This window comes from Ictalurus punctatus, chromosome 4 (assembly GCF_001660625.3).
Source record: "Ictalurus punctatus breed USDA103 chromosome 4, Coco_2.0, whole genome shotgun sequence".
NCBI classification, from domain to species: domain Eukaryota; kingdom Metazoa; phylum Chordata; class Actinopteri; order Siluriformes; family Ictaluridae; genus Ictalurus; species Ictalurus punctatus.
Genome location: NC_071284.1, coordinates 7,565,832 through 7,577,883, shown reverse-complemented (window position 1 = coordinate 7,577,883; position 12,052 = coordinate 7,565,832). Strand labels below are relative to the sequence as shown.

General features: G+C 38.6%; 2 protein-coding genes across 2 annotated transcripts in view; both read right to left on the bottom strand.

Annotated features, from left to right (window-relative positions):
- abcc5 (ATP-binding cassette, sub-family C (CFTR/MRP), member 5) overlaps positions 1–3,501 on the bottom strand; it is a 34,270-nt gene extending 30,769 nt beyond the window's left edge. The window contains exons 1-2 of the mRNA XM_017465785.3: positions 3,389–3,501; positions 1,678–1,850 (exon numbers count right to left, since the gene is read on the bottom strand). Coding sequence (XP_017321274.3) covers positions 1,678–1,797 — 120 coding nt within the window. The 5' untranslated portion in view covers positions 1,798–1,850; positions 3,389–3,501. The remainder of the gene's footprint in view (positions 1–1,677; positions 1,851–3,388) is intronic.
- A 2,103-nt stretch (positions 3,502–5,604) lies between these two features.
- On the bottom strand, positions 5,605–11,044 carry rpl35a (ribosomal protein L35a). Its single transcript, NM_001200287.1, is given in 5 exon segments — positions 5,605–5,695; positions 7,687–7,831; positions 8,909–9,061; positions 10,528–10,577; positions 11,024–11,044. Coding segments are annotated over 4 exon segments (333 nt in total). The 5' UTR covers positions 10,539–10,577; positions 11,024–11,044; the 3' UTR covers positions 5,605–5,671.
- Positions 11,045–12,052: the final 1,008 nt, after the last annotated feature.

The following is a 12,052-nucleotide window of genomic DNA, read 5'->3' as shown; positions in this document are numbered from 1 at the left end:
GTCACAATTTTATTAACCTGAACTGCTGAGAAATGTCATTAAACCCGACAGGCCACTTTGCGTAAAAAAACAACGAGGCTAATTGATCCAACTGAGAAACTCCTTGTACAATGACAATGCATCAACTGTGCTGCAGAGTTCACTGACGCGAGACTGCAGACTGTCTAGAATTTGTCATGCGCCACATAAAGCCACACTTATGTTCCCCCTCAGCAGAGAGATACTCAACGTGGCAAGAGATGTCGTAAGCCACATGCAACCTTCTACTGCTTTCCAGAAACTTCAGTCACTCCAATAATTGGAGAACAACTGCACAATGACAGGACGTCCGCATCAACTAAAGGCCCAGAGTGACGTATCAATTTCCCTCAGCAGAATATTCTAAAGCAATGAATGAAAAGATCTGCCAAGACAGAGATATGTCGTGAGCTGGTGTGATCAGTAGTCTTTTAGTAATTCTGCCACGAGCAGCATGTGCTGATAATAATGATGATTATGATATTATCACCCATTCTCATTAGGCAGCAAAAGAACCACAAATGAGTCTCATTCAGAGTGTGAGGCATAAATGCAATGCTGCCTTAAAAATACTAAGTCTCTCTCTCCCTCTCTTAAATGGGACAGCCATCTCAGAAGTGCAATTACTGGCAAAATCAAAAGCTGTCTACTGCCAAATAAAACACAAACAGGGATGATATTAAAATAGATAGAATAAAACATCAGTCCAGCCAGGATTTATCGATTTCCGATCGCAGAATTGAATGCAAAATCAAGCCAACACTGCAATATTCGGAGGAGCTAGCAATTTTTCTAATTCAAAGGAGCTAGCAGATTTTCCACAGATTTGGGCCAAGACGTGTCGTGTGACGTCATCACAACGCACATTGTCGAACATGAGTTAAGCTCGTTGGTTAAGATGTTGTCGTACATATTGCAAATGCACAAATGCTGTGCAGCAAAAAAAGAAAGAACGGGGGGAAAAAAAATATGGAACGTTCTGTTCTGCATCCCTGGCTTTTCTGAATGAAAACGCTTTTCAAAAAATGCATTCTGCAGTGCAAAGACAGTCCCCTCCCTTCATCGTCCCTCAATCCCTCCTCACTCTTTCCTCCTGTTCTCATTCCTCCTTTCTCAAATGTGGTCACGTTGCACAACCACCTCAGGCAAGACAGATGGGAGGGGGGGGGATCGACCTATCGGTTGCTAAGGCTGCTCAATGCATCACTGCAACTCTGCGATGCCATTGGCGGTCAGCGCCAGAAAGGACGGGCTCGGGTTATGTAAACAACTGAGCACAGCAGAAAGAAAGCAGCCAATCAGACCCTGGCCGGGCAGCCCCACAGGAATACTGAACAGTGGGGAGAGAGAAAGAGAGAGAGGTAGAGAGAGATAGGCTCGACAGTGCAACACAAAGAGAAAAAGGGCAACAGAAGACCCTCGCCTAACATGCTGACAAATCGCTGATTGGTGAAAGCGGACAACAATACGAGGGAGGGATACGGTGTCCGAACACAAAACAACAGCTGTAGGTTCTTTAGCACTAACTGCGTATGGCCGCGTCAGCATCATCTCACATGCCCAAATCTGACACTTATGCTGAGAACACGATCAGGCCCAGAGACAAACATGGAAACATTTCAGGAGCCCTTTAATAGATGTTGAACACTTCACACTGACCTGGACGTTGGTGAGCTGATAGTGGTCCACTTCGTTTGATGGTAAAACCTCTCTGGAGGGAACGGCCCTGTACGCAGGACCTGCTGCCAGGCAGTCCTTTCCCAAATCATGTTCTTTCATCTTCTATTAGCAACCATAGGAGCGCTTTAAGGGCCTCCACTCTGAGCTTTTATCTACCCGAGTCATCAGAGACGGAAGAAGAAAAACAAAGTGTCGCGTAAAGGGCGAGGAAATCTGTCCGTAACTAGCTTATGCACAGCAAAACATTTTTGGTTATTCAGATACGTCATATATAGTACAAGTATGACTCCAAGTTTTAAAATATACTGACATGACAACAAGATAATAAAATGTCAAAGGTATTTTTAAGGGAATTATAATAATATCAATATAACACAATATACAATATTCATTGCATGGTCATCATGATGGCGCAAATATATCATCACTACCCCTGCAATCCGTTCGGAAAGTGATTGGCAGCATTTTTGTTGTTGTTGTTTGGTTTTTTTTCCTGGTGTAAAGACTCCCAAGTTTTGTTGCCAGAATTTTCCAGAACTCTGGCTCAAAAGAAGAAAAAAAAAAAAAGAGGATCTATTTATGTCTTAAAAAAAACAAAACAACCCGCAAGTCCCATTTGGACGGCAGCAAAAGCACAGCCGACTTCTAAGATAACATCTATCTTTCTAGGTCCAAATAATAAATGAGGTACAGGAAAACAGCTTTTTTTATTATTATTATTATTTTATTAGCACAATATTGATGCTGCAAATCAGAAACTAAAGGCTCTGTCACATAGACACCTGTCTACGACTACTACTAATATCTGAACACGGATTAATTGAGAATTTCTGGCAGAAAGCATGCTCTTTATCTAGTTCATATTCATGTCTAGCTGGTTAGCCTGAAAAAAACGTTCAGCAAATTTCATTTAACTCATTAATTAATATCCAGCATCAGTACTGTTTAGAGCAGGAGACAAAACAATATTTATTCACCAACTGTACCCATGTCTGAGAATACATGAACACCCGAGGCCACAAATATGTCCCGTTTTCTTTTTCCCTTCAATATTTAATATTGAATATTAAATATTATGATATTTAATGACGTCCTCTGAGGCCCAACAGGACAAGTGTACAAACATGTCTAAAGGGAAGTTCCTACAGAGCATGGACGAGAAACCTACACTTCCTCATTCACTTTTGCCATCACATAAAGCACTGCACTGTTTAATATCTGATGGAAACACCTGTAATCTGACGTTAACTAGAAATAAGCTTGAACTTTGACTGTTTTCCTCATTTACTGATAGGTAAATAACATGATCATGAGCATGGACACAATAAGTTGGTTTTCTCTTGCACCAGATAAAATGCAAGCTTTATAGAAAGAAAAAATACATTATATCAGGCATCATCAGGGAAAATGGTTGTTCTGGCTACATCACTAGACAATCAGACAAACCTCAAATGCCTAAAATAAAAATATTTATATATGTACCTACAGAGGGATATAATAATCTACTGTACCATACAGCTGCTTATTTAATTCCGGTTATATTATTCGTTTGTTATGTGGTCCTTTTAAGTTTACATCTAAAACCATTTATTTCATTATCGGTAAAACATCTATAGCAAGGAATCACTATCGTTAAACGCTTATTTATACTGTTTCCGAATAAGAAAGACAGGATTCAGGGTAAGTTTACCTGTAAAATTCCTCCCGACGATCTGCAGATTTTCGAAGAGCAAAAAAAAACCCCCCAAAAAACAACTCGCTTATAAAGCATCCTACTTGCGCTGTTAGGACCGGAAGCATGATGGGAAATGTAGTTTTTATGACTACATGCGCAGATAAAAAGTGCGCGTTAAAAGACTACAGTACCCATGAGGCACTACATGTAGGCATTAACGCGACAAAACAAACGACGGTAAATAGGATGAGCTTGAATTACACAAAGCTTCTTCCTATTACCTTCGGTGTTTTCATGCCATTTATCTTTTCTAATCGGTCATGATGTTATTTTCCACGTTAGACACGGCAAGCATGGATAAAGAAAAGGAGATAGACTTACTTCCGCTTAGTGACGGTGTTTACACAGTATATGATGTAAAACAGATTCCTACAGCTTCCGTTCCTCTGGATTAACACTAACTCACCACCAAACCCTTTTTTTGACCATAAAAACTGGTCAAATCATTGTCTGTACGTGTATGAACAAAGAAACTCAAATGGAAAGCACACAAGAATGCACTTGGCACTAAAGATGATTGGCTAGGCCTACTTTATTTACATTTGATTAACTAAGAGGCAAAATTTTACTTTAAATATTAAGTGTTCATAGCTCTGGGGAAGCTGATATTTTTTTCGCATTTAAAGCAGATGCAAACAATCCATGTTGAATAACCATGCACTTTGGTTACTTAAAACAAACCCACGCCTTGGGATAAAGTAAACACAGTTATATAATTAAAGTGTCTCAAAACTATCAGTGATAACCTTCATAACGCAAGTGTTAAGTGCTTTAAAAGTCCAAATATGATATCCAAACCCATGCGAACACCAAAACGTGAGCTGAGTCCATTGCGCATGCGCAGACCACTGTTTGACATAAGCAAGGCATGGACGGCTGCAAAAACTTTACATCTGACCTTTCTGGGTTTTATGCAGGTATGACCAAGCAGGGGACAAGCTCAGACATCTGTTTTGTTGCTGGAATTGTTCACATATTGTGATTTTTATTCATTCATGACACGTGGATTCACTTAAAATGTAATAATTAAAAAAAGAAGAAAAAAAAAAGATTTATGGGTCATTTCAAGGCACAGGTCCATCTTAGAGGTCACTTCCAAACCAGGCAGAAGAATGAAATTAAGCACGCATATTGTGAACAATGCAAGTATCGGAGTTCGGTTTCCATTGGAAAGTTTTTAACACAAACAAAAAACAAGTGACTATCAAATTTCTAACTCTTTCATAAGCCTATAAATGGTCTGCACTTATATTGCGCTTTTTTATTATTATTTTTTAACCTTAGCAGTTCTACAAAAAGTTCTACACTGGTTCTCATTCACACACCAATGGTAGCAGAGCTGCCATGCAAGGTGCTAGCTTGCAATCAGGAGCAACTTGGGGTTCAGTGTCCTGCCCAAGAACACTTCAGCATGTGGAATCCTGTGGGCCGGGAGTCGAACCACCAGCCCTATGATTAGTGGACAACTCACTCTACCACATGAGTCACAGCTGCCCAGCAATACTGTTACCATATACATGTGTGCAAACAATTTCTTTAAAGACCTACAATACCATTCTCCACCACAGTTTACTGCTCCGCATCTGTCCTCCGTTATGTGGATTTCAATATCAAAAACGACACCAGACTTACCACTCTTGCAAAATTATTATGTACCTAAAATTGACTGAAACGGTGCAGGAGTTTGACACCCTTTTGTTTTCCTCCAACAGTCCACTGTCAATCTTTTATTAATCCTAATTCAATGTACATCATTATTGCATGTTATTTTGATTCGTAAACCTGGCAGTGTAATTTCAGTTATTTTTTATTTATACAATATTATTCTGGTTATTGTTATAATACTGCTGTTATTATTCAGCTTACAAACATTAAAATCCAATATACTGGTTTTTCTCCTCTTTACATTAAGACAGTGGTCAGCTGTCATTCAGCCTTACATTACCCTACAGCCCCGATTTCTTTACAAGTAAACTAGAATGCTAACTATGGTTTGTCGATGGTATCTAGCATGCAATTCAAACAAATACATTTTCATATTTAATCTCAGTATATGTGGCTGCAGCCTTATTTCACCTTAAACAGTGTAGCCATTGGTCCAAAGCGCTTGCACACCACTGATCTAAGCACATGCTTAATAGAACTGAACAGAAAACAGGCAGACAATAATTACTAATTATAATTATATTTAATTAGCATTAAGTATAATTATAATTAATGTACTTCCAAAAATATTCATTAGACACGGGAGGGGTACAGCATCTGAAACACAAAAAAGGACAATTTAGTGTTCCATTCTAGAGCAATAGCAAATAATTGCAAGACACAAAATAGAAAGATAAATCTAAATTACATATACACAGTACTATAATTATACACATCTACACCATTACAGCTTCTAGGATAGTTGTTGTATACAGGAGCAGTGTAACTACACCCTTTTCCTTTATTCAGGTGCAACAGCATTTTGTTAAAAAAAAATAAAATAAAAAATCCTGATCCAAGTGTTTAATTTTGCAGAGCAAAAATAGCCTACGCCTTTTAAGCAAGACCAGACAAGTGTAAGTAGATAGAAAGCCCTCACATAAAACATGTATGATGAGGTCAGTCTGCATACGAGTGTGGCCCAAGTAGGCTTTGGAAGACTGACAACGTGACAGACTATCATGCTGGTGATCAAGTTGGAGGAAAATGTCGTGTCTGTAGCTTTAAGGCCGACAAAAATAAACCGTGCCCTATCTTATTACGAGTTTCCTTTCGCCCATTTCCTTCTCTGACACAGCCCTTCCTCAACCGATCAATGATTATCCAAAAATTTCCAGAGCTCCTTTGCCTTCATGTGCTGCAAACTACACTGACTGCCTGCTTTGACATTTATTTACCTTAAAACTAAAAATGCAATGGTACAGTAACGTCAGGGCAAAAATAAGCAGAAAAACTACCCAACATTAGACTACCTGGCTAACTGACGCCAATTTTGCCACTGCAAAAATGAGATATTTTACTGAGCCTGCACTTTGCATCCCACTGACAGTCATGAGTGAAGAAAAAAAAAGCTCACTAGTGAACTGTCTCTCAACTGTGTGAGGGATCAAATGACCTATACCCCAAAAACCGTCTGTTATTTAGGGACTGATACATTGGAAACCTAACCATAAAACGAATGTATCCAGAAGGCTGAATGGAATAAAGCTGGCACATAGAAGGCATCTCTATAAAGATCTTATGTATGTATATAGTGGTATTTATAGGTTGACCGATTAATCGGCACAGATAACAGATTGCTGGAACTATCGATTATCGACAGAAATCCATACGGCTAGTTTTTCCCGGTTGAGTCCGTGAAGGGTCCGCTGTCATTATACAGTACGAGAGCAGACTCTAGTGGTGAAAACTTTCACTGACAAATTTTGTTGTTGTTTAAAGTGTTTTTTGATAAATTTCTGGATGTATCTATTTTTGTTTGTTATTTGCAGTGTTTCTTTTTGGTTCAACTTGAACGTATCTCTCATCAACTTTAATATTTATTCAGTTAATATTTATTTCATTTTTAAAAAGTCAGTGCTGTTAATTTTTGTAATAAAGTTCAGCAGTATTTTACTTTGAGTGTTACGTTTTCATTTATTAACAGTTTTAAAAACCGTTGATCGGTTGATTAATCAGTTATCGGCAGGTCCGCCCAACTTAGTAATCGGTATGGATAAAATCCACTATCGGCAAATAAATATATGTTATAGTCTAGATCATCCATTAACCCAAAACCAAGCTATATTTTTCTTTCTTTCATGTGCTGAACAATCAAAACTCATTTGGTCTGCATGATGAGATAAAAAAAAAAAGTCACTATACTAGTGGCATTACTTTTTATTCAGGATTTCTACACAGCTGGCAAAACAGTGGTTTTGTTTGACCAAGGGTGTAAAATTGCCCATCCTCTCTCTTCCCCTGTCCTTTACAGTGACACCAGCCAGCACTGTAAATAACTTAAACCCCTCTGATGATCCCTTCACACTCGTCAGAACTAAGCAGCTTAACATACAGAATCGAATCATGACCCTTGAGCCATTACATAGGCCGTTTAGAGCAGCTCAGGGGTTTGGTTTAACTCCATGAACTTGGTTTTGGAGGGAACGAGAAGCATAGACAACCCACCAAGTGCTGCTATGAGAAGACCTTTCCTAACAATTTCATTAAATACCATGGGTAAGATCAGCTACTCGGCAACATGTGGCATTCTATGCAGGTCTACTTACCACGCGTATTCTGTGCCCGATGGCTTTGGGTGGCAGGTTGCTTGTGAACTTGGCACGCACCATACCACTGTTACCGTGAGCACGTGTGACTTTACCCCAGATAACACGGGTCTTATTGGGTTTCCCACCTGGGGTCACTGTAGTTCTAAGGACAAAGCACAAACAGCAATGCATATTAGAACAAACATTGGCGTATGATTTTAAATTTCATGCAACCAGTGAAGCCAAGATTATCCAATCATTTGCCAGCAATACATAAAAAAACAGTTCAAAAGCTTCTGTAAATATTTAAATCAAACATCAGAATGAGGAAGGAAAGGTTATCACAGTGGTCTTGACTAGCGCATGGATGATGGTGCCAGTCTGAATATTTCAGAAACTGCTGATCTCATTGGATTGTCACACACAACAACAGCCTCTAAAGTTTACACCAGATGGCACGAAACATGACTTCAACCACTGCAAAAACAATAAGCAAAAAATAAAACCCTGGACCTGGTGACTATGCTTCATGGGAACAGCAAGCATGATTAAATTGTTTTCTTTCCCAAAACAAAATATGGACCAATACAGTTCCCACGACAAGCGGTGATAAACTGGAGACAAACTACAAATATATATTTTTTAATTTAACAAAGGTTGCAAGATCATTTCTTTTGCACAATGTACTTTAAAAGCTCAGATCCAAGAGATTGTGCACTTAAGGCTTTTCCAAGTACGCTTTCTGCGAATCTGACCATGTGCATGCAGCTTCAAACCTCGTTCTCTGTGAACTATGCTCATCCATTAACACCTTCTCAACATGCAGATGCAGATATGTTTACTTGCACGTCCAACTGGCCCTAAAGCAGCAGTACACTTTAGAACAAAAGCTCTCTGGGGTCAGAGATTTCGTTATTGCTGGAAATCACAATTTATTATATTAAATGGGTTTAATCCAAACCTCAATAAAAAGATGGATTATGTTTGGAGGGGGAGAGGGGCATTTATTTTACAGTTAAGGGGGTCTCTGAGTGCAGTTTTGGATGACGGAAGAACTATCTGAAATGGATCCAGTACACTCAAATTAGACACTTCGACTAGACTGTGAGCCGCACCAACATCATGCAACATCCGATTCAAATCAATGTCTCTCCTGCTCGAAAAGATGCGTTTTTACATCAAAATGTCTTGACAGTGGCAGACTTCACATCAGCAAGATGTGAGATAAGTGCACACTTACTTCTTTGCCTTGTAGACATAGGCACAGCGTTTCCCCAGGTAGAAGTCCACTTCATTACGGCTGTAGACTCCCTCTACCTTTAGCAGTGCTGTATGCTCACGTTGGTTCCTCAAGCCACGCTTATATCCAGCAAAGATTGCCTTGCACCACAACCTAGGCCATGAAAAAACAGCAAGATGTGCCAATAAATAAAAAAAACACACACAAACAAACTATGTCAGCATTGTGTGGCATTCTGGGAAAACCTATCTGACCTGCCAAAAATTACAAAAATTTGTGCCTTGACCAAAATGTAGTTTCTCTGCCAATAATGTACTTTGAAGTCTCAATTTTATAAAAATATTTTCACCAAACTGACATGGAAACGTTTTCATTTAGGCCGCTTTCTAAACTTGACATCTGCCTTCATGTGGAAGGACCAAGTTTAACAGACGCAGCAGTAAAGTGGCGATCTGTCTAAAGATGTCTAAGGGCATTTTCACACCTGGCTCATTTGGAGCATTCGTTATGGAACCTGGTGCGCACAAACATGGCAACCATGCTCGGTTCCACACCAAAACAAGCGGTCAGGTGGTCTTGGCCCGACTGCAAGCGAACTCTTGAGCGGTTCTCTTGTAGTGAGAAAGCAATGTGACCTGACGAACCAACCTGTATCGCAATGCATGATGGGAACTGTTACGTAAACAGCACGTTTGTTTTTCTAATGGCTCGCAACATAAAAATCGCGGTTTAACTTGGGCCGAAAGATGAAGTAAAACAAACAAACAAAAAACTCCTCGCTGAAATTTGGTCTGATGAACATGTTTCTGAACAGCTTTCAAACCCACTGAGGTTTACAAGGTGTTCAGTGAGCATCTCAAGGAGACAGGCTTTGATAGATCTCTAGAACATATCAATTAGACAAATTATTATAATTACAGCTAAAAAAAGAAAGCCACAATAAGCTCGTGGAGCTGCTGTCTATCCACCTTGACAGATTATCACTATGAGCTGAACCCCAGAACATAAACAGGTGCACTCTGACCAACGTAAGGACGGTTTACTCACATATGACCGGCATAAACACGTTTTGGTACGCTTTGAAAGGTCACTGTGTGAGAGTGCATAGGTGCATGCCATAGCAAAACGGCCATAATCCTAATCCGTTCAGATTGTAATCGGATAGCGGCTGATCAGAACAAAGACGAGCGACGTCAAAGTGACACGGGACAAAATTTGAACACCAAGATCAGTGTAGTGAAGGGACGACAACAAGGCTCAGGTGAGACAGGTGAGACAGACAGATGTGGATGATGCTAATAAAGCAATGACTTTTGTTAGTTTCTTATTGTAAAATTATAATTCTTTACATTTTGGAAGTTTTTATACCCTTAAATTCACTAGGTTATAAATGTAGAGGTCGACACAGAGAAATCATTTAAACTTTCTTCCGTTTCACTTTCGGAGTAGACTTGAAAATTCTATAACTTTACTTGATGAAATACACGTTAATGAGAAATATCAGTACAGTTCAATACACTGGCTTTTTTGGGGGGGGATGTCTACATTTGACCATGTGAAAGCTTTTCCAAAGTCACCACACACACACACACACACACACAGATGCAAAAGCAAATCACCTTCCAGGCATTGTTAAGTCTTTTAATCTGGTTACCAGCCCAATGGATATCTGAAAGGAAAAAAAAGAAAAAAACAAAACACAAAGGTCATACAGTTTGATAGTTTATTGAGAACCGGTTGTCATCATCAGGCTCACTGAACTCCCATTTCACACACTGCTCAATACTGACGCGTTAACTAGCCAGCTTTCTAATTTATTCTAAATATGGAGCATTAGTAAAGAGCAACTCCACCCAAATAACAACACCTCTCCTTCTGTAAAAGCAGCACTGTATTTAACTATAATCTGAATCGTTCAGAAATCCGCCTGCAGGGAGCAGACACAGTAAACTCTCAATCAAGACGAAATCTTCACCATCTTATCTTTATACCAAACAAAACCCACCAACCTATGAAAAGTAGACGTTTAGCTAAAGTTTTATATAAATATCGCTCTTAATATCACTTCATAACATGTACAAAAATTATATTTTAAAGGCAACGGGAAATTTTTACCTGCTGGATACAGCAATAAAGATGGCGGAAAAGGGCGGCCGAATGGAATTCTGGGTAACAAATTTGGTCTCGAGGGTGGCTAAAAATGCGCCTGACTAAATTATTTTTTGGTTGATGAATAGCAACATTTTTAAAATATATATTTACAATATCATAAAACACACAAGTTAAAATGATGAATAAAAGATTAACACAAGAACATAATTAGAGCTGGAATTTATATCAATAAGTGCCGAAACACACAATGCGTGTATTATAGAAACTGTAATTGAGTATTAAATGGAACATTTTCAATAGCAACCAAATGTTAAATAAACCAAGTCATACAAGTAAGCAAAAGAAGCACATAATAACAAAACTACAACCGTGTAACGATAAAAACTCGGGGATATTTCTATCTATTTCACACTTAAATTCACTCTGATGTTCATTTAGATGTTCCATTTCTTTATATGAGCGTTTAGAGGGAAATATTATTATAATTATTTTAAATCATATACGGAATTGCTACAAACAGCAAAAAGTTACCCAAAACAGACACAAATGCAACTATACAAAATCATGAAATACTGAGGAAATATAAAATGATAGTTATTTTAAATAAAATAAATGAGGAAAAACTGAAATGTGGAGATCTTTAAAATTATTAAATTCGTAAAACTTTTGTGAAGATTTCCCCCCCTTTTTTCAGTGATTCAAAGTAATTTAAGAAATTAATAAATTGTTCCCCCATACGCGTTCGCGCATATAAGCCATATTCCTGTGTTTGATTGGTTGATTTAACGCGCCACGTGCTTACAAACAGGTTTCTGATTGGACAGTTGAGAACGGGTTCGTGTCAATGAACTTGCACAATTGAAATATAAACTCTTTTTAAATACTACTACTACTACTAATAATAATAATATACAGACTTGTTTAATGATCTGATATTGGATATATATCTTGAATTAAGGGGCGGAATTTACATGGCTATAGGTGGCAAAACCAGTGGGCAAAACAGCCAGCGCTTCTAGTGCACTTCCGGTG